Source organism: Salmo trutta, chromosome 7 (genome assembly GCF_901001165.1).
Source record: "Salmo trutta chromosome 7, fSalTru1.1, whole genome shotgun sequence".
NCBI lineage: Eukaryota > Metazoa > Chordata > Actinopteri > Salmoniformes > Salmonidae > Salmo > Salmo trutta.
The window spans coordinates 51,548,536-51,571,777 of record NC_042963.1 but is presented as its reverse complement, the minus strand read 5'-3'; the positions used below and the strand labels follow the sequence as shown (position 1 = coordinate 51,571,777).

Here is a 23,242-nt window from a genome sequence, read left to right as displayed (position 1 = left end):
CCGGGGAACAGTGGGTAGAACGACACATCCACGGCGCCCGGGGAACAGTGGGTAGAACGACACATCCACGGCGCCCGGGGAACAGTGGGTAGAACGACACATTTTTACCTTGTCAGCTCGGGGTCAAACTATTCCTCAGAGACGATCCACAAATGGTTTCTACAGCATTCTGTGCACAAAATTAATTCCACTTCTTCACGCCCCAGAATCCAACATTGGATAAGAGCTCCACTCTCAATGTCGCGGCATGTAAAGAAACCTGCCAGTACCTGCATTAAGAATGACACCATGTGGTCATATGGAGAAATGCTGAATTTGAAGAATTTCTGTGTAATGGAACATGTAACTGTGCTGCATAGTGCCTGACAGACCTTAATACTGTGTATTACCACACCAGGAAGACATTACTTGTTAAACATTCTACCTACACTAGGATTTTTAAGTCTTATAAAGACATGAAGGATCATAGATGTCTTTAGCAAATAATAAAGCATTTTACCTGTCAACTTTAAGTAAAGTGTTACTGGAAAGTTTACACTAGGCTTTAGGCTCTACGTAAACGCTCTGCTCTACATGAGCCGTTTCTTGAATATTATACACAATACTTCTGTGTGTCAGTCTGTTTAATCTCTTGCCAACTCCTTATGGAAGGGGACTGTGGACAAGGGAGAGGAAACTACTTATTTTGGGCTGTATGACTCCATACTCCTCAGACAATTCAAATCCAAATGACAGCAAAAATGACACACTGCTTCTTTATCCAAACATTTCAGATTCATTTAACAAATTCAACTTCGGTTTTGTTAAAATATTTCCACTGTATTTCATGAATTAAATGCATCGAAACAAAATAAACGAATAAAAAAAAAGTATTTTAGGGTAAAAGGGTGAGGATTGCACACAGAACAATCAATGTAAAAGAAAATGTACGATGGAAGACAGAAGTGGGATATCAACCTGAAATCATGACGAGGACAGAGGCCTACAGAGAACTTGGGTACAGATGACGACCAACTACTCTTTCCATTTTTTAGGATGGCAATGACATTTCTGTGTAGTTAACAGCCTGTTAGGCTTTAATATATGAAATATCCGCAAAATTAGATACCTTTACAATGAGCACAGCTACTGTATAACTGATTGTCTCCCAATCTATATGAAAAATAAAAATACGAAACTTTCATTTAAAAAAAATATATATACATAAATTACAGAAAATCATTCAAGTTAAAAACCAATAATCTGGAAATGGATTTAACAAATTAGAATAAAAGTCCTAAGAACAAAATGCATGTGGCTTGGTTGGAAGTTGGTATTTACACACAAAGGCAGTCACCTCTATATACAATCCCCTACGTATTTATTTGGACAGGGAAGCTAAAACTTTTACATTTGGCTCTATACTCCAGCATTTTGGATTTGATCAAATGTTTGAGGCGACAGTAGAGAATGTCACTTTTTATTTGAGGGTATTTTCATAAATCTGTTTTACTCTTTAGAAATCTAAGCACTTTATGCATTTAGTCCCCCCCATTTGAAGTTGTCATTACAAGTACAGTATTTGGACAAATTAACTTATAGTGTGTTACATTTAGTCAAAAGTTTAGTATTTGGTCCCATATTCCTAGCACACAATGACTACATCAACCTTCTGACTCTACAAACTTGTTGGATGCATTTGCAGTTTGTTTTGTTTGTGTTATGTTGTGTCCAATAGAAATTAAATGAATGGTAAACAACGTTGTGTAATTTTGGAGTCTCTTTTATTGTAAATAAGAATAGAATGTTTTCTGAACACAACTACATTCATGTGGATGCTACCATGATTACAGATAGTCCTGAATGAATCGTGAATAATGATGAGTGAGAAAGTTAGAGGCATAAATATCATAACACCTTATAAAAAATGCTAACCTGTTTTTGTTAATGGTTAGAGGTTAGCATGTTTTGGGGGCATGATCTTTGTGAATATAACTTTCTCACTCATCATTATTCACGATTCATTATCCGTAATCATGGTAGCATCCACATTAATGTAAAATATTCTATTCTTATTTACAATAAAAGTGACTCCAAATTGACACAATACGTTATTTACCATAGATTTCTATTGGACACAACATAATCAGAAACACAGCCAAAACAAACTGCAAATGCATCCAACTCGCTTGTAGCGTCACAAGCTTTATGTAGTCATTGTGTGCTAGAAATATGGGAACAAATAGTCAACTTTTGACTAAATGTAATACACTATAAGTGAATTTGTCGAAATTCAAATAGGCAGACTAGATACATAAAGTGCATTAATTTCTAAACGGTATAACATATGTATGAAAATACCCTCAAATAAAATAGGACATTCTGTAGTCACCGCATATAAAATATTTGATCTCAAATCCAAAATGCTGGAGTATAGAGCCACATTAAAAGGTTTAGCTTCACTAGCTTGTCTCCAACTCAAGACAATAGCCATGGGAATTGGCAAGAGAGCACACAGATCTGGGACCAGGCTATGACAATACTAAGGAAACAACAAGAACAATATGGAAATGGATGGATGTAGACTTCTCTCTATACCCTGTTCTCTTTGACAACACTGAACTCAACAATGATCTGTTTGAAGCCATGATGATTGAAAAGCACGATCTCCGTGACGACATCGGAGCACCTGAACATTCCTTCCTGAACGCTGGGCTCTCACGTCAACAGAGGCTGCGTCCCGATTATCTACCCAAGTGTGCACTTGCAAGTGCGCACTCCAGGAGATTGTTCAATCCATGAAAGGGACTGTGCAAGTGCACACTTGGGTAGATATCCATGATGTGGAGTGCTAGTGCACACAGAGAGAAGGGTAGAGAACCAGGACGCAGGCTTAAAAGCACCCCCCCCTCCCCAAAACACTTTACAGAAGGGAGGGGAAGGAAGCGTAGTAACCATGGAACACACAGAACGGCGGTTGGACATGTGCTGGTTAAAGAGTCTGTATTTCTTTGTTTCCTACAGTCATACACGGGCGCCATCATATCATTAGCTCATCATGTCATTCACTAAAGTCATCAGGAGGTGTGAATGTCTCATCTGTCATGTTTCTCCACCTTCCTTTCAATCTTTCTTTCTCTCTCTCTCTCTCTCTCTCTCTCTCTCTCTCTTTCTTTCTTTCTTTCTTTACAGCAGTGCCAGGAGTGTTCCAAGAGGATGGCTTGAAGAAGCAGTCAGTCCAGCAAATGAACAGTCCTAAATCCAAAGTGAGCTTTGTTTTGCATAGTCTCTCTCAAAGCACTTTGTGTTTCCTCTTCTTGTGTTTTTTGTCCTTTTTCTTGCCGGCACACTTCACACAGAACCACTGTTGGTCCTCGGGAGGAGCCGAGACCATCCCGACACAAGGCCTGGGGGGAGAAACACAGAATCAGTGAGTGATAAAATGGAGGGAAGATGGAATGATCAAAACGAGATACATAGTAAGATTAGATCAGCTTTCCACAGCGAAGCATGAGTTGTATTCTTTAGGTTCCAACTAGTCAATGTTCCTCACTATGGTTCTACAGCAATAACTAGTCAATGTTCCTCACTATGGTTCTACAGCAGTAACTAGTCAATGTTCCTCACTATAGTTCTACAGCAGTAACTAGTCAATGTTCCTCACTCTGGTTCTACAGCAATAACTAGTCAATGTTCCTCACTATGGTTCTACAGCAGTAACTAGTCAATGTTCCTCACTATGGTTCTACAGCAATAACTAGTCAATGTTCCTCACTATGGTTCTACAGCAGTAACTAGTCAATGTTCCTCAGTATGGTTCTACAGCAATAACTAGTCAATGTTCCTCACTCTGGTTCTACAGCAGTAACTAGTCAATGTTCCTCACTATGGTTCTACAGCAATAACTAGTCAATGTTCCTCACACTATGGTTCTACAGCAATAACTAGTCAATGTTCCTCACTATGGTTCTACAGCAATAACTAGTCAATGTTCCTCACTATGGTTCTACAGCAATAACTAGTCAATGTTCCTCACTATGGTTCTACAGCAGTAACTAGTCAATGTTCCTCACTATGGTTCTACAGCAGTAACTAGTCAATGTTCCTCACTATGGTTCTACAGTAATAACTAGTCAATGTTCCTCACACTATGGTTCTCCAGCAATAACTAGTCAATGTTCCTCACACTATGGTTCTACAGCAGTAACTTAACTAGTCAATGTTCCTCACTATGGTTCTACAGCAGTAACTAGTCAATGTTCCTCACTATGGTTCTACAGCAGTAACTAGTCAATGTTCCTCACTATGGTTCTACAGTAATAACTAGTCAATGTTCCTCACACTATGGTTCTCCAGCAATAACTAGTCAATGTTCCTCACTATGGTTCTACAGCAATAACTAGTCAATGTTCCTCACTATGGTTCTACAGCAGTAACTAGTCAATGTTCCTCACTATGGTTCTACAGCAGTAACTAGTCAATGTTCCTCACTCTGGTTCTACAGCAATAACTAGTCAATGTTCCTCACTATGGTTCTACAGCAGTAACTAGTCAATGTTCCTCACACTATGGTTCTACAGCAGTAACTTAACTAGTCAATGTTCCTCACTCTGGTTCTACAGCAGTAACTAGTCAATGTTCCTCACTATGGTTCTACAGCAATAACTAGTCAATGTTCCTCACACTATGGTTCTACAGCAGTAACTTAACTAGTCAATGTTCCTCACACTATGGTTCTACAGCAGTAACTTAACTAGTCAATGTTCCTCACTATGGTTCTACAGCAGTAACTAGTCAATGTTCCTCACTATGGTTCTACAGCAGTAACTTAACTAGTCAATGTTCCTCACTATGGTTCTACAGCAGTAACTAGTCAATGTTCCTCACTATGGTTCTACAGCAATAACTAGTCAATGTTCCTCACTATGGTTCTACAGCAATAACTAGTCAATGTTCCTCACACTATGGTTCTACAGCAGTAACTTAACTAGTCAATGTTCCTCACTATGGTTCTACAGCAGTAACTAGTCAATGTTCCTCACTATGGTTCTACAGCAGTAACTAGTCAATGTTCCTCACTCTAGTTCTACAGCAATAACTAGTCAATGTTCCTCACTATGGTTCTACAGCAGTAACTAGTCAATGTTCCTCACACTATGGTTCTACAGCAGTAACTAGTCAATGTTCCTCACACTATGGTTCTACAGCAGTAACTTAACTAGTCAATGTTCCTCACTCTGGTTCTACAGCAGTAACTAGTCAATGTTCCTCACTATGGTTCTACAGCAGTAACTAGTCAATGTTCCTCACTATGGTTCTACAGCAGTAACTAGTCAATGTTCCTCACACTATGGTTCTACAGCAGTAACTTAACTAGTCAATGTTCCTCACTCTGGTTCTACAGCAGTAACTAGTCAATGTTCCTCACTATGGTTCTACAGCAATAACTAGTCAATGTTCCTCACACTATGGTTCTACAGCAGTAACTTAACTAGTCAATGTTCCTCACACTATGGTTCTACAGCAGTAACTTAACTAGTCAATGTTCCTCACTATGGTTCTACAGCAGTAACTAGTCAATGTTCCTCACTATGGTTCTACAGCAGTAACTAGTCAATGTTCCTCACTATGGTTCTACAGCAGTAACTAGTCAATGTTCCTCACTCTGGTTCTACAGCAATAACTAGTCAATGTTCCTCACTATGGTTCTACAGCAGTAACTAGTCAATGTTCCTCACACTATGGTTCTACAGCAGTAACTTAACTAGTCAATGTTCCTCACTCTGGTTCTACAGCAGTAACTAGTCAATGTTCCTCACTATGGTTCTACAGCAATAACTAGTCAATGTTCCTCACACTATGGTTCTACAGCAGTAACTTAACTAGTCAATGTTCCTCACACTATGGTTCTACAGCAGTAACTTAACTAGTCAATGTTCCTCACTATGGTTCTACAGCAGTAACTAGTCAATGTTCCTCACTATGGTTCTACAGCAGTAACTAGTCAATGTTCCTCACACTATGGTTCTACAGCAGTAACTTAACTAGTCAATGTTCCTCACTCTGGTTCTACAGCAGTAACTAGTCAATGTTCCTCACTATGGTTCTACAGCAGTAACTAGTCAATGTTCCTCACTATGGTTCTACAGCAGTAACTAGTCAATGTTCCTCACACTATGGTTCTACAGCAGTAACTTAACTAGTCAATGTTCCTCACTCTGGTTCTACAGCAGTAACTAGTCAATGTTCCTCACTATGGTTCTACAGCAATAACTAGTCAATGTTCCTCACACTATGGTTCTACAGCAGTAACTTAACTAGTCAATGTTCCTCACACTATGGTTCTACAGCAGTAACTTAACTAGTCAATGTTCCTCACTATGGTTCTACAGCAGTAACTAGTCAATGTTCCTCACTATGGTTCTACAGCAGTAACTAGTCAATGTTCCTCACTATGGTTCTACAGCAGTAACTAGTCAATGTTCCTCACTCTGGTTCTACAGCAATAACTAGTCAATGTTCCTCACTATGGTTCTACAGCAGTAACTAGTCAATGTTCCTCACACTATGGTTCTACAGCAGTAACTTAACTAGTCAATGTTCCTCACTCTGGTTCTACAGCAGTAACTAGTCAATGTTCCTCACTATGGTTCTACAGCAATAACTAGTCAATGTTCCTCACACTATGGTTCTACAGCAGTAACTTAACTAGTCAATGTTCCTCACACTATGGTTCTACAGCAGTAACTTAACTAGTCAATGTTCCTCACTATGGTTCTACAGCAGTAACTAGTCAATGTTCCTCACTATGGTTCTACAGCAGTAACTTAACTAGTCAATGTTCCTCACTATGGTTCTACAGCAGTAACTAGTCAATGTTCCTCACTATGGTTCTACAGCAATAACTAGTCAATGTTCCTCACTATGGTTCTACAGCAATAACTAGTCAATGTTCCTCACACTATGGTTCTACAGCAGTAACTTAACTAGTCAATGTTCCTCACTATGGTTCTACAGCAGTAACTAGTCAATGTTCCTCACTATGGTTCTACAGCAGTAACTAGTCAATGTTCCTCACTCTAGTTCTACAGCAATAACTAGTCAATGTTCCTCACTATGGTTCTACAGCAGTAACTAGTCAATGTTCCTCACACTATGGTTCTACAGCAGTAACTAGTCAATGTTCCTCACTATGGTTCTACAGCAGTAACTTAACTAGTCAATGTTCCTCACTCTGGTTCTACAGCAGTAACTAGTCAATGTTCCTCACTATGGTTCTACAGCAATAACTAGTCAATGTTCCTCACTATGGTTCTACAGCAATAACTAGTCAATGTTCCTCACACTATGGTTCTACAGCAGTAACTTAACTAGTCAATGTTCCTCACACTATGGTTCTACAGCAGTAACTTAACTAGTCAATGTTCCTCACTCTGGTTCTACAGCAGTAACTAGTCAATGTTCCTCACTATGGTTCTACAGCAGTAACTTAACTAGTCAATGTTCCTCACTATGGTTCTACAGCAGTAACTAGTCAATGTTCCTCACTATGGTTCTACAGCAATAACTAGTCAATGTTCCTCACTATGGTTCTACAGCAATAACTAGTCAATGTTCCTCACACTATGGTTCTACAGCAGTAACTTAACTAGTCAATGTTCCTCACTATGGTTCTACAGCAGTAACTAGTCAATGTTCCTCACTATGGTTCTACAGCAGTAACTAGTCAATGTTCCTCACTATGGTTCTACAGCAGTAAATTAACTAGTCAATGTTCCTCACTATGGTTCTACAGCAGTAACTAGTCAATGTTCCTCACTATGGTTCTACAGCAATAACTAGTCAATGTTCCTCACTATGGTTCTACAGCAGTAACTAGTCAATGTTCCTCACTATGGTTCTACAGCAATAACTAGTCAATGTTCCTCACTATGGTTCTACAGCAGTAACTAGTCAATGTTCCTCACTATGGTTCTACAGCAATAACTAGTCAATGTTCCTCACTATGGTTCTACAGCAGTAACTAGTCAATGTTCCTCACTATGGTTCTACAGCAATAACTAGTCAATGTTCCTCACACTATGGTTCTACAGCAGTAACTTAACTAGTCAATGTTCCTCACACTATGGTTCTACAGCAGTAACTTAACTAGTCAATGTTCCTCACTATGGTTCTACAGCAGTAACTAGTCAATGTTCCTCACTATGGTTCTACAGCAGTAACTAGTCAATGTTCCTCACTATGGTTCTACAGCAGTAACTAGTCAATGTTCCTCACTCTGGTTCTACAGCAATAACTAGTCAATGTTCCTCACTATGGTTCTACAGCAGTAACTAGTCAATGTTCCTCACACTATGGTTCTACAGCAGTAACTTAACTAGTCAATGTTCCTCACTATGGTTCTACAGCAGTAACTAGTCAATGTTCCTCACTATGGTTCTACAGCAGTAACTTAACTAGTCAATGTTCCTCACTATGGTTCTACAGCAGTAACTAGTCAATGTTCCTCACTATGGTTCTACAGCAATAACTAGTCAATGTTCCTCACTATGGTTCTACAGCAATAACTAGTCAATGTTCCTCACACTATGGTTCTACAGCAGTAACTTAACTAGTCAATGTTCCTCACTATGGTTCTACAGCAGTAACTAGTCAATGTTCCTCACTATGGTTCTACAGCAGTAACTAGTCAATGTTCCTCACTCTAGTTCTACAGCAATAACTAGTCAATGTTCCTCACTATGGTTCTACAGCAGTAACTAGTCAATGTTCCTCACACTATGGTTCTACAGCAGTAACTAGTCAATGTTCCTCACTATGGTTCTACAGCAGTAACTTAACTAGTCAATGTTCCTCACTCTGGTTCTACAGCAGTAACTAGTCAATGTTCCTCACTATGGTTCTACAGCAGTAACTAGTCAATGTTCCTCACTATGGTTCTACAGCAGTAACTAGTCAATGTTCCTCACACTATGGTTCTACAGCAGTAACTTAACTAGTCAATGTTCCTCACACTATGGTTCTACAGCAGTAACTTAACTAGTCAATGTTCCTCACTATGGTTCTACAGCAGTAACTAGTCAATGTTCCTCACTATGGTTCTACAGCAGTAACTAGTCAATGTTCCTCACTATGGTTCTACAGCAGTAACTAGTCAATGTTCCTCACTATGGTTCTACAGCAATAACTAGTCAATGTTCCTCACTATGGTTCTACAGCAGTAACTAGTCAATGTTCCTCACTATGGTTCTACAGCAATAACTAGTCAATGTTCCTCACTATGGTTCTACAGCAGTAACTAGTCAATGTTCCTCACTATGGTTCTACAGCAATAACTAGTCAATGTTCCTCACTATGGTTCTACAGCAGTAAATTAACTAGTCAATGTTCCTCACTATGGTTCTACAGCAGTAACTAGTCAATGTTCCTCACTATGGTTCTACAGCAATAACTAGTCAATGTTCCTCACTATGGTTCTACAGCAGTAACTAGTCAATGTTCCTCACTATGGTTCTACAGCAATAACTAGTCAATGTTCCTCACTATGGTTCTACAGCAGTAACTAGTCAATGTTCCTCACTATGGTTCTACAGCAATAACTAGTCAATGTTCCTCACTATGGTTCTACAGCAGTAACTAGTCAATGTTCCTCACTATGGTTCTACAGCAATAACTAGTCAATGTTCCTCACACTATGGTTCTACAGCAGTAACTTAACTAGTCAATGTTCCTCACACTATGGTTCTACAGCAGTAACTTAACTAGTCAATGTTCCTCACTATGGTTCTACAGCAGTAACTAGTCAATGTTCCTCACTATGGTTCTACAGCAGTAACTTAACTAGTCAATGTTCCTCACACTATGGTTCTACAGCAGTAACTTAACTAGTCAATGTTCCTCACTATGGTTCTACAGCAGTAACTAGTCAATGTTCCTCACTATGGTTCTACAGCAGTAACTAGTCAATGTTCCTCACTATGGTTCTACAGCAGTAACTAGTCAATGTTCCTCACTATGGTTCTACAGCAATAACTAGTCAATGTTCCTCACTATGGTTCTACAGCAGTAACTAGTCAATGTTCCTCACTATGGTTCTACAGCAATAACTAGTCAATGTTCCTCACTATGGTTCTACAGCAGTAACTAGTCAATGTTCCTCACTATGGTTCTACAGCAATAACTAGTCAATGTTCCTCACTATGGTTCTACAGCAGTAAATTAACTAGTCAATGTTCCTCACTATGGTTCTACAGCAGTAACTAGTCAATGTTCCTCACTATGGTTCTACAGCAATAACTAGTCAATGTTCCTCACTATGGTTCTACAGCAGTAACTAGTCAATGTTCCTCACTATGGTTCTACAGCAATAACTAGTCAATGTTCCTCACTATGGTTCTACAGCAGTAACTAGTCAATGTTCCTCACTATGGTTCTACAGCAATAACTAGTCAATGTTCCTCACTATGGTTCTACAGCAGTAACTAGTCAATGTTCCTCACTATGGTTCTACAGCAATAACTAGTCAATGTTCCTCACACTATGGTTCTACAGCAGTAACTTAACTAGTCAATGTTCCTCACACTATGGTTCTACAGCAGTAACTTAACTAGTCAATGTTCCTCACTATGGTTCTACAGCAGTAACTAGTCAATGTTCCTCACTATGGTTCTACAGCAGTAACTAGTCAATGTTCCTCACTATGGTTCTACAGCAGTAACTAGTCAATGTTCCTCACTCTGGTTCTACAGCAATAACTAGTCAATGTTCCTCACTATGGTTCTACAGCAGTAACTAGTCAATGTTCCTCACACTATGGTTCTACAGCAGTAACTTAACTAGTCAATGTTCCTCACTATGGTTCTACAGCAGTAACTAGTCAATGTTCCTCACTATGGTTCTACAGCAGTAACTTAACTAGTCAATGTTCCTCACTATGGTTCTACAGCAGTAACTAGTCAATGTTCCTCACTATGGTTCTACAGCAATAACTAGTCAATGTTCCTCACTATGGTTCTACAGCAATAACTAGTCAATGTTCCTCACACTATGGTTCTACAGCAGTAACTTAACTAGTCAATGTTCCTCACTATGGTTCTACAGCAGTAACTAGTCAATGTTCCTCACTATGGTTCTACAGCAGTAACTAGTCAATGTTCCTCACTCTAGTTCTACAGCAATAACTAGTCAATGTTCCTCACTATGGTTCTACAGCAGTAACTAGTCAATGTTCCTCACACTATGGTTCTACAGCAGTAACTAGTCAATGTTCCTCACTATGGTTCTACAGCAGTAACTTAACTAGTCAATGTTCCTCACTATGGTTCTACAGCAGTAACTAGTCAATGTTCCTCACTATGGTTCTACAGCAATAACTAGTCAATGTTCCTCACTATGGTTCTACAGCAATAACTAGTCAATGTTCCTCACACTATGGTTCTACAGCAGTAACTTAACTAGTCAATGTTCCTCACTATGGTTCTACAGCAGTAACTAGTCAATGTTCCTCACTCTAGTTCTACAGCAATAACTAGTCAATGTTCCTCACTATGGTTCTACAGCAGTAACTAGTCAATGTTCCTCACACTATGGTTCTACAGCAGTAACTAGTCAATGTTCCTCACTATGGTTCTACAGCAGTAACTTAACTAGTCAATGTTCCTCACTCTGGTTCTACAGCAGTAACTAGTCAATGTTCCTCACTATGGTTCTACAGCAGTAACTAGTCAATGTTCCTCACTATGGTTCTACAGCAGTAACTAGTCAATGTTCCTCACACTATGGTTCTACAGCAGTAACTTAACTAGTCAATGTTCCTCACACTATGGTTCTACAGCAGTAACTTAACTAGTCAATGTTCCTCACTATGGTTCTACAGCAGTAACTAGTCAATGTTCCTCACTATGGTTCTACAGCAGTAACTAGTCAATGTTCCTCACTATGGTTCTACAGCAGTAACTAGTCAATGTTCCTCACTATGGTTCTACAGCAATAACTAGTCAATGTTCCTCACTATGGTTCTACAGCAGTAACTAGTCAATGTTCCTCACTATGGTTCTACAGCAATAACTAGTCAATGTTCCTCACTATGGTTCTACAGCAGTAACTAGTCAATGTTCCTCACTATGGTTCTACAGCAATAACTAGTCAATGTTTCTCACTATGGTTCTACAGCAGTAAATTAACTAGTCAATGTTCCTCACTATGGTTCTACAGCAGTAACTAGTCAATGTTCCACACTATGGTTCTACAGCAATAACTAGTCAATGTTCCTCACTATGGTTCTACAGCAGTAACTAGTCAATGTTCCTCACTATGGTTCTACAGCAATAACTAGTCAATGTTCCTCACTATGGTTCTACAGCAGTAACTAGTCAATGTTCCTCACTATGGTTCTACAGCAATAACTAGTCAATGTTCCTCACTATGGTTCTACAGCAGTAAATTAACTAGTCAATGTTCCTCACTATGGTTCTACAGTAATAACTAGTCAATGTTCCTCACTATGGTTCTACAGCAGTAACTAGTCAATGTTCCTCACTCTGGTTCTACAGCAATAACTAGTCAATGTTCCTCACTATGGTTCTACAGCAGTAACTAGTCAATGTTCCTCACACAATGGTTCTACAGCAGTAACTTAACTAGTCAATGTTCCTCACTCTGGTTCTACAGCAGTAACTAGTCAATGTTCCTCACTATGGTTCTACAGCAATAACTAGTCAATGTTCCTCACACTATGGTTCTACAGCAGTAACTTAACTAGTCAATGTTCCTCACTATGGTTCTACAGTAATAACTAGTCAATGTTCCTCACTATGGTTCTACAGCAATAACTAGTCAATGTTCCTCACTATGGTTCTACAGCAGTAACTAGTCAATGTTCCTCACTATGGTTCTACAGCAATAACTAGTCAATGTTCCTCACTATGGTTCTACAGCAGTAAATTAACTAGTCAATGTTCCTCACTATGGTTCTACAGCAATAACTAGTCAATGTTCCTCACTATGGTTCTACAGCAGTAACTAGTCAATGTTCCTCACTATGGTTCTACAGCAATAACTAGTCAATGTTCCTCACTATGGTTCTACAGCAGTAAATTAACTAGTCAATATTCCTCACTATGGTTCTACAGCAGTAACTAGTCAATGTTCCTCACTATGGTTCTACAGCAATAACTAGTCAATGTTCCTCACTATGGTTCTACAGCAGTAACTAGTCAATGTTCCTCACTATGGTTCTACAGCAATAACTAGTCAATGTTCCTCACTATGGTTCTACAGCAGTAAATTAACTAGTCAATGTTCCTCACTATGGTTCTACAGTAATAACTAGTCAATGTTCCTCACTATGGTTCTACAGCAGTAACTAGTCAATGTTCCTCACTCTGGTTCTACAGCAGTAACTAGTCAATGTTCCTCACTATGGTTCTACAGCAATAACTAGTCAATGTTCCTCACACTATGGTTCTACAGCAGTAACTTAACTAGTCAATGTTCCTCACTATGGTTCTACAGTAATAACTAGTCAATGTTCCTCACTATGGTTCTACAGCAGTAACTAGTCAATGTTCCTCACTATGGTTCTACAGCAGTAACTAGTCAATGTTCCTCACTATGGTTCTACAGCAGTAACTAGTCAATGTTCCTCACTATGGTTCTACAGCAATAACTAGTCAATGTTCCTCACTATGGTTCTACAGTAAACGAATTAATGAATAAACAAATTAATGAATTAATCAATGGATGGATGAACAAACCAATTAACAAATAAATGAATTAATGGCTGGATTAATGAATCCAAACCTCTCTCTTACCAGTGGTACCAGTCATCACAGTCATCACACCCAATCATGGGACTACCGTCGTCAGGCTTGTTACAGCCAGGACAGATCCAGACCTTGTTTCCCCACTCATCACGGACCTGCAGGGAAAACAACGTCAGCAACAAGACACTCAGGAGTAGAATATCTGGGTTCCCCACTCATCACGGACCTACAGGGAAAACAACAAGACACTCAGGAGTAGAATATCTGGGTTCCCCACTCATCACGGACCTACAGGGAAAACAACGTCAGCAACGAGACACTCAGGAGTAGAATATCTGGGTTCCCCACTCATCACGGACCTACAGGGAAAACAACGTCAGCAACGAGACACTCAGGAGTAGAATAGCTGGGTTCCCCACTCATCACGGACCTACAGGGGAAACAACGTCAGCAACAAGACACTCAGGAGTACAATAAGAATAATGCATCACATAAAACAAACGTGTTTATTATGTATGCTTATGTACACAGTGTACAAAACATTAAGAACATCTGCTCTTTCCTAGGTGAATTCAGGTGAAAGTTGTCATCCCTTATTGATGTCACTTGTTAAATCCAGTTCAATCCGTGTAGATGAAGGGGAGGAGGCAGGTTAAAGAAGGATGTTTAAGCCTTGAGACAATTGAGACATGGATTGTCTATGTGTGCCATTCAGAGGGTGAATGGGCAAGACAAAAGATTTAAGTGCCTTTGAGCAGGGTATGGTAGTAAGTGCCAGGCAATTGGTGTCAAGAACTGCAACACTGCTCAACAGTTTCCCGTGTGTATAAAGAACAGTCCACCACCCAATGGACATCCAGCCAACTTGACACAACTGTAGGAAGCATTGGAGTCAACATGGGCCAGCATTCCTGTGGAACGCTTTCAACACCTTGTAGAGTCCATGTCCCAGTGAATTGAGGCTGTTCTGAGGGCAAAAGGGGGAGCAACTCGATATTAGTGAGGTGTTCCTAATGTTTGGTATAGTCAGTGTATATCCATTACCTGTTACTATCCAGAGCAATGGAGAACATGCTCAAGACTATGTATGCTGCAGTAGTTGCTAAGTTTGAATTATTTCGCCACTATGGCCTATTTATTGCCTTACCTCCCTTATCTTACTACATTTGCACTCACTGTATATATATATATATATTTTTTTCTTCTATTGTATTATTGACTGTATGTTTGTTTATTCCACGTGTAACTGTGTGTTGTTGTTTGTGTCGCACTGCTTTGCTTTATCTTGGCCAGGTCGCAGTTGCAAATGAGAACTTGTTCTCAACTGGCCTACCTGGTTAAATAAAGGTGAAATAAATAATAAATAAATGAGATGTATATGAGTGATTAAGGGGGTCCCTCAGGAAGACAGAATAGTCAGGAGAGATACATGAGTAATAAAGTGGGGTGGCACTCACCACATATGTCTTGACAGTTTCAGTGACCACGCTGCGTACACATGTTTTGCCGGAGGATGCGGGGGACAGCATGGCAGGGGGAGGGCTGTCAGGGGGAAGATGGGATGCAGGAGGTGCCAACGAGGGTATTGGAGGGAGGATTGGAGGAGGTGGCGGCAGCTGAAGGCGATTGCCGGGTCCAGATTTGGTGGCGGGGGTCTTGGGAGCTGGCATCTTAGGCGGTGGCGGCGGCTCGGAATTCACGACCACCTTGCTGATAACTCTGGAGACAGGCAGAAAGAGAGAGAGAAAAAGAGGGAAGGCAAGAGAGAGAAGAGAGACATCAGAACAGAGCCAATGAGAAATGACTTCATGCGGGTCAAAATGAATCAGGCCCTGAACCACATAGGACCAGCCACAGCACTTGTTTTGTACATCTATGTAGAATTATTCCTGTGTCAGTGTGTGCTATACATGTTTGATGCAGCTGAATGCCGCAGCCAAATTAAGTTAAAAAGGTGCAATATGTAGAAATTGCTCAGCATTTCCTTGTTACTAAAATTCTAATAGTGTGCTTAATTTCAATGTGTGACAAAACAAGCAATGTATAGTGTAGATAATCATTGTACCATCTAAACCGCTGTGAAATCTATTTTCAACAACCAAAGATATTGTATTTTCAAATGTTTGAAGCTGGTGTACAAAATCAAAAAGACACAAAAATGTGACTTAAGTACGGGAAGCATAGAAATAGCGCCACATAAAACAGATTTACCTACATACACCAGTCAATGGTTTAGACACACCTACTCATTCAAGGGTTTTCTTTATTTTTACATTGTCAAATAATAGTGAAGACATCAAAACTATGAAATAACACATATGGAATCATGTAGTAACCAAAAGTGTTAAACAAATCAAAATACATTTTATATTTGAGATTCTTCAAAGTAGTCACCCTTTGCCTTGATGACAGCTTTGCACACACTTGGCATTCTCTCAATCAGCTTCATGAGGTAGTCACCTGGAATGCATTTCAATTAACACATGTGCCTTCTTAAAAGTTAATTTGTGGAATTTCTTGGCTTCTAAATGCATTTGAGCCAATCAGTTGTGTTGTGACAAGGTAGGGGTGGTATACAGAAGATAACCCTACTTGGTAAAAGACCAAGTCCATATTATGGCAAGAACAGCTCAAATAAGTAAAGAGAAACGACAGTCCCTCATTACTTTAAGACATGAAGGTCAGTCAATACGGAACATTTCAAGAACTTTGAAAGTTTCTTCAAGTGCCGTCGCAAAAACCATCAAGCACTATGATGAAACTGGCCCTCATGAGGACCGCCACAGGAATGGAAGACCCAGAGTTACCTCTGACGCAGATGATAAGTTCATTAGTTACCAGCTTCAGATTTCACCCCAAATAAATGCTTCACAGAGTTCAAGTAAGAGACATTTCAACATCAACTGTTCAGAGGAGACTGCATGAATCAGGCCTTCATGGTCGAATTGCTACAATGAAAACACTATTAAAAGGACACCGATAAGAAGAGACTTGCTTGGGCCAAGAAACACGAGCAATGGACATTAGACGGTGGATATCTGTCCTTTGCTCTGATGAGTCCAAATTTGAGATTTTTGGTTCCAACCGCCGTGTCTTTGTAGACGCCGAGTAGGTGAACGCATGATCTCCACATGTGTGGTTGCCACCGTGAAGCATGGAGGAGGTGTGATGGTGCTTGCTGGTGACACTGTGTGATGTATTTAGAATTCAAGGCACACTTAACCAGCATGGCTACCACAGCATTCTGCAGCGATGACCTGGCCTCCACAATCACCTGACTTCAACCCAATTGAGATGGTTTAGGATAAGTTATACCACAGAGTGAAGGAAAAGCAGCCAACAAGTCCATGCACCGAATACAACAGGTGTAGGTAGACTTTACCGTGAAATACTTACTTACAAGCTCTTAACCAACAATGCAGTTTAAGAAACAAAGCTAAGAAAATATATACAAAATAAACTAAAAGTGTTTGTTTTTTTACAAAAACAAAAGTAAAAAAGTAACAAGAAAATAACATAACAATAATGAGGCTATATACTGGGGGTACCGAGTCAATGAGCGGGGGTACAGGTTAGTCGAGGAAATTTGTAAAGTGACTATGCATAGATAATAAACAGCGAGTAGCAGCAGTGTACAAACAAAGGGTGGGGGGTCAATGGAAATAGTCCGGGTGGCCATTTAATGAATTGTTCAGCAGTCTGATGGCTTGGAGGTAGAAGCTGTTAAGGAGCCTTTTGGTTCCTAGACTTTGCGATCCGGTACCGCTTGCCGTGCGGTAGCAGAGAGAACAGTCTATGACTTGGATGACTGGAGTCTTAGACAATTTTTTGGGCCTTCCTCTGACACCGCCTTTTATATTGGTCCTGGATTTCAGAGCTTGGCCCTAGTGATGTACTGGGCGATACGCACTACCCTCTGTTGCGCTTTACGGTACCAGGCGGTGATGTAACCGATCAGGATGCTCTCGATGGTGCAGCTGTAGAACTTTTTGAGGATCTGGGAACCCATGCGAAATCTTTTCAGTCTCTTGAGGGGGAAAAGGTGTTGTCGTGCCCTTTTCACGACTGTCTTGGTGTGTTTGGACCATGATAGTTTGTTGGTGATGTGGACACCAAGGAACTTGAAACTCTCGACCTGCTCCACTTCAGCCCAGTCGATATTAATGGGGGCCTGTTCAGCCCTCCTTTTCCTGTAGTCCACGATCAGCTCCTTTGTCTTGCTCACATTGAGGGAGAGGTTGTTGTCCTGGCACCACACTGCCAGGTCTCTGACCTCCTCCCTATAGGCTGTCTCATCGTTGTCGGTGATCAGGCCGACACTGTTGTGTCGTCAGCAAACTTAATGATGGTGTTGGAGTTGTGCTTGGCCACATAGTCGTGGGTGAACAGGGAGTACATGAGGGGACTAAGCACGCACCCCTGAGGGGCCCCAGTGTTGAGGATCAGCGTGACAAATGTGTAGTTGCCTACCCTTACCAGCTAGGGTCCTTAGCTTAGTGATGAGCTTTGTGTGCACTATGGTGTCGAACGCTGATCTGTAGTCAATGAACAGAATTCTCACGTAGGTGTTCCTTTTGTCCAGGTGGGAAAGGGCAGTGTTGAGTGCAATTGAGATTGCATCATCTGTGGATTAGTTGGGGCGGTATGTTAATTGGCGTGGGTCTAGGGTTTCCGGCATTATGGTGTTGATGTGAGCCATGACCAGCCTTTCAAAGCACTTCATGGCTACCGACGTAAATGGGGCAGCAGGTAGCCTAGTGGTTAGAGCGTTGGACTAGTAACCGAAAGGTTGCAAGATCGAATCCCCGAGCTGACAAGGTAAAAAAATCAGTTGTTCTGCCCCTGAACAAGGCAGTTAACGCTGTCATTGAAAATAAGAATTTGTTCTTAACTGACTTGCCTAGTTAAATAAAGGGAAAATAAAAAAGTGCTACGGGGCAGTAGTCGAAAAGAGTTTGCTACGAAAAGACTCTGCTACGGGGCAGTAATCATTTTAGCAGGTTACCTTTGCTTTCTTGGGCACAGGGACTATGGTGGTCTGTTTGAAACATGTAGGTATTACAGACTCAGCCAGGGAGAGGTTGAAAATGTCAGTGAAGACACTTGCCAGTTGGTCCACGCATGCTTTGAGTAGTGTTCGTCCTGGTATTCCGTCTGGCCCCGCGGTTTTGTGAATGTAGACCTGCTTAAAGGTCTCGCTCACATTGGCTACGGAGAGAGTGATCACACAGTCGTCCGGAACAGCTGGTGCTCTCATCCATACTTCAGTGTTTCTTGTCTCGAAGCGAGCATAACAGGCATTTAGCTCATCTGGTAGGCTCGCGTCACTGGGCAGCTCGCGGCTGGGTTTCCCTTTGTAGTGCTCAGCATATGTGGGAACTCCTTCAAGACTGTTGGAAAAGCATTCCAGGTGAAGCTGGTTGAAAGAATGCCAAGAATGTGCAAAGCTGTCATCAAGGCAAAGGGTGGCTACTTTGAAGAATCTAAAATATATTTTGATTTGTTTAACACATTTTTGGTTACTACATGATTCAATTTGTGTTATTTCATAGTCTTGATGTCTTCACTATTATTCTACAATGAAGAAAACAGTAAAAATAAAGAAAAACCCTTGAATGAATGACTAGGTGTGTCCAAACTTTTGACTGGTACTGTCCAATGCCGCTCTGACATATATGTATATATATTCTTAATCAATTCATTACTTAGATTTACTTGTATTTTGGGGTAGGTCAAGGGGTCTTAATACTTTCTGAATGAACTTTAAATGGACTATTAAAGTTGTATTGATTTGAATTGAGAAACTTACATTTTGTCCTGTCCAGCCCCCACCCTCAGGGTCAGCCTGGGGATGACAGGAGACGGGACAGTCACTGGAGTCTCCACCCTCACCTGGAAAAGTGGGAAAAAGAAGAAGGAGCAACGTTTTATTGTGTGTGTGTGTGTGTAAGATGCTTCACTAATATTTTAGAAAACGCTACACTACAAACCAATACTGGGAAAAGACAAGTTACCTTTTCTAGTCTGATCTTCTCTTTTTCCTTCTCTTTCTTCTTCTCATCTTTTTCTCTCTCTTTCTCCTTTTCCCTCTCCTTTTCCCTCTCCTTTTCCCTCTCCTTTTCCCTCTCCTTTTCCCTCTCCTTGTCTTTATCCTTCTTCTTCTTCTTCTCCTTCTTGTCTTTCTTCTTGTCCTTCTCTTTGCTCTTCACATCCTTGTCCTGGAGGATGGGGGGAAGAGGGGGCAACATCGAGGGGATGCGGAGACACGTCAACGGGCTGAACGGGACAGGCATGTCACCCAAACTGAACGGGGTGAGGGAGGATATCTTCTGTCTGTCCTTGCCCTTCTCCCGCTTGTCTTTGTCCTTCTTGCTCTTCTCCTTGTCCTTCTTCTTGTCTTTGTGTTTGTCCTTCTCCTTCTTGCCACTGCCATCCCCTCCAGCACGGGACTTGATCTTGATCATGGAGCCATCCGGACTGCCAAACCCTGGCATCTGACCCTGGAAGTGTTCCCTGAGTTCATCCTTGTTTCCAAAGTCCTTCCATGGCATCTTGGACTCTTTAGAGAAAGAATCTTTGCTCTTGTCCCTGTTCTTATCCTTGTTCTTCTCTTTCATCTTCCCCTTATCCCTCTCTTTATCTTTCGGCTTCTCTCCTTTCTCCTTCTTCTTTGTCTTGAGCTCCTTCTTCAGTTTCTTCTTGATGTCAGCCGAGGAGACAAGCTTGTTCTTCTCCTCGTACATCTTGAGGAGGGGCTCTGGCGTCGGGGGTGAGGCGGACGTTGAGGAGAGGTACGATTCGTCCTGGGGTTGTCCTGCCGAGGGATCCCCCTGGTTTACCTTGCGTATGACCTCGTTGATGGAGTCGTCCATGGTCCAGTTCCCGGGGCCGCCACCTGCGTTGAGGTGTAGTGGCGTGGACAGGTCTTTAGCCATGCTGTTGGCTCCCAGTGAGAGCTTAGGCATTCCTCCTGGCTCCATGATAGTGAGCTTCCGGGGAGAGAAGCCATCGTTCTCCGACTCGCAGCCCGACGAGAAGGCGAAGGGGTCGGGCTCCCGCTCGGCGCATGCCCTGGCAATCACAGTGTCGATGGAGTCATCAATATCGGCGTTGTCGGTGCCAGGTTCGACGAGTTTACTTGAGACGAAACCTGCAAGTTCGTGGTCCTCCAGGCTTTGCACGTGGATATTCTCCTTCCCCATCCTCTCACTGAGGGCTGACAGGGGCAGCCTCTGTAGGCCAAGGGCCTGAGCCTCCGACTTGCCCTGGGGGTGAGACCCAGACTTGGCTCCAGAGCCTATCTTGGGGCTCTTGGGACTTTTAGGGCTCTTGGTCCGGCCAGGGGACTTTTTCCTTTCCTTGGAAGATTTGGGCGAGCGGATGGGGCTGCCTGACATAGCCCCACCAGCGTTGACCCCCTTGGGGGACTTAGTCCGTGGCCTGCCGGGGGATGAGCCTTTGGGCCCTTTGCGGCCTTGACTGCCATGTGACTTATGATCCGAGTGTCTCCCGGGGGTCACCGGCTGGGGTCTGAACGACGTTGGAGGCCCAGGTATCTCAGGGGACAGAGACATTGAACCCAGGCTTTCGTGAGAGTGGGAGGCCATCATGCCTGGAGGAACACGCTGGGGGTTGAGGGAGGTGAGGGGCTCCCTGGGCTCCATGCTCCAGTCGGGGCTGAAGCCAGGGTGCATGCGAGGCCTCTTGGAGGTGGGCATCATACCCATGGCGGCGTCGGGGCTGTCCAGGTGTCTCTTCACAGGGTGGTTCTCATCGTTCACCGCCTCGTCATCATCCATACCCTCGTCGGTATCGTCCAGCGGGACCTGCATGGCCTCGGCAGAGGTGCCCATGTCAGCCAGGGCTTCCTCCTCTTCTGCAGTTGAGAGAGAGAGAGATAATACTGAGTTAAATCAAATCACTCAATCTTCCAGGGTCGGATTGGCATTGAATTAAAGGTCAAAGATAAAAACATTATCTGTTTGACAAAACCCCATAAACACACAAATACAGAAGCATACTCTCCCCATCACTCCCCATCTCACAACATTATCCGTGCACAGCTGTTCTCCATAGAGGTAAGTTGTGTAACACAAACACACACTATGCTACAGCCTTACCTTCCTGTAGTGAAACCAAGGGTGGCATATAATCTGGAATGTAGTCCTTCCTCTCCTCTGCGTTCCCCCGGACCCCCACTCCAGGCTGAGGGAACTGCAGCATGTTGTTCTTGCTGAGGGGGAAGAGGGGCGTCTGCTGGGCGAACCCTACGGGCTCCAGGTTGTGGACATAGTCCTCCAGCTCAGATAGACTCACCCCCAGCAGCCTAAATGCCTGGCCTACGTCATCCAGCACTGGGTCTGTTCTCCCATCTAGGAACAGACAGGAGAATGCATGAGACATCACCCCGAAAGGTCTTCTTTTACATGCATCTTCCTAAGGGTCAAACCCAAGGGGGTGAGACTGAATGGACAACAAGGATCATATCATACCAGGACTTGTCTGCATACAGTATTTCCTTTGTCCTACAGATCATCCTCTTTCTTAAATCATGGTTTGATTGAGCCAAAAGGAAGATATCCTAAACCATTAGCTGTTATGTCTTCTGCAAATAGTTCGATTTTCTGTAATTTCATCTCCAGGAGAAAGACGTGCAATTATTGACAAACCTACAACATTTATAGGACAGTATTTTCTTAAAAGCCATTCTAAATGAGATAGCACACTGTTTTCCTTCTCTGCCATGTTGAACACTCCCCTGTGTTGACATCTGAGCTAACCATGTCGGATACAGCATGACCGGTTTTAGAGAAACACAAATACACATGGCCAAAACATACACAATTTAGCTAACTAAACAGCTACATAAACGCAATACGTAGAAAATGTATACTCGCAAACATAACTAAGTCTGGTCATTGATTACATTATGTGGTTAACTAACATAGTTGGTTAGCAGCTTGGATATCTTTACTAAAAATGTATATTATTAGCACTAACGTTAGGCCTCGGTTGGAGGGAGCGCTGGTCACAGAGCCGGGAATAAACAACGTGACTCAATACCTAGCCAGATCACTTTCACTTCCAAGTAGACATATCACAAATACAGTACTTACAGAGCTCCGAATATCGATGACAACCCCTGGCCAACTGCTGGATATATCTGTGCAGAACATCGGAAAGCAGGTCGCAGGCGGTGAGCTGCACTGCATCCCAGCCCAACGCCTGGCAGATCTGCGCCACCGACACACGCAGCAGCGAGCGGGCATAGCTCTCGCACATCACGCTGACTTTAGTAACGGTCGTGGCTTCGTCAATCCCTACTGTAGAACATCTTCCTGGTCTTCATGATGCATGAAATACATGCAGGTCGCGAACCAAAACGCTCGATGAGGGTTAATTTTGACATCTTGTCAGAGCCGCCATCTTGTTTCCACCGACAAACCCGTCGATTAGACATGCGCAAAAACATGGGACCAACCCACTGAAGAAAGGTACGT

The 23,242-nt window shown here is 42.1% G+C and overlaps 1 protein-coding gene across 1 annotated transcript; it reads right to left on the bottom strand.

The window, feature by feature from the left end:
* Positions 1-741: 741 nt before the first annotated feature.
* On the bottom strand, positions 742-23,204 carry LOC115197643 (transcription initiation factor TFIID subunit 3). Its single transcript, XM_029759367.1, has 7 exons — positions 22,859-23,204; positions 21,863-22,114; positions 19,757-21,618; positions 19,552-19,634; positions 15,200-15,461; positions 13,791-13,897; positions 742-3,386 (listed from the first exon to the last, which is right to left on the bottom strand). The coding sequence occupies exons 1-7, from the start codon at positions 23,022-23,024 to the stop codon at positions 3,272-3,274; spliced, it is 2,847 nt and encodes a 948-aa protein (XP_029615227.1). The 5' UTR covers positions 23,025-23,204; the 3' UTR covers positions 742-3,271.
* Positions 23,205-23,242: the final 38 nt, after the last annotated feature.

Coding starts and splice junctions, on each gene's coding strand:
- LOC115197643 (XM_029759367.1), bottom strand. CDS start 23,024: ATGTGCGAGAGCTATGCCCGCTCGCTGCTGCGTGTGTCGGTGGCGCAG. Junction 15,462..19,551: donor GGGGCTGGACAGGACAAAAT/GTAAGTTTCTCA, acceptor GCCTGTCTCCAG/AGTTATCAGCAAGGTGGTCG. Junction 3,387..13,790: donor TGTGATGACTGGTACCACTG/GTAAGAGAGAGG, acceptor TTCTCCCCCCAG/GCCTTGTGTCGGGATGGTCT.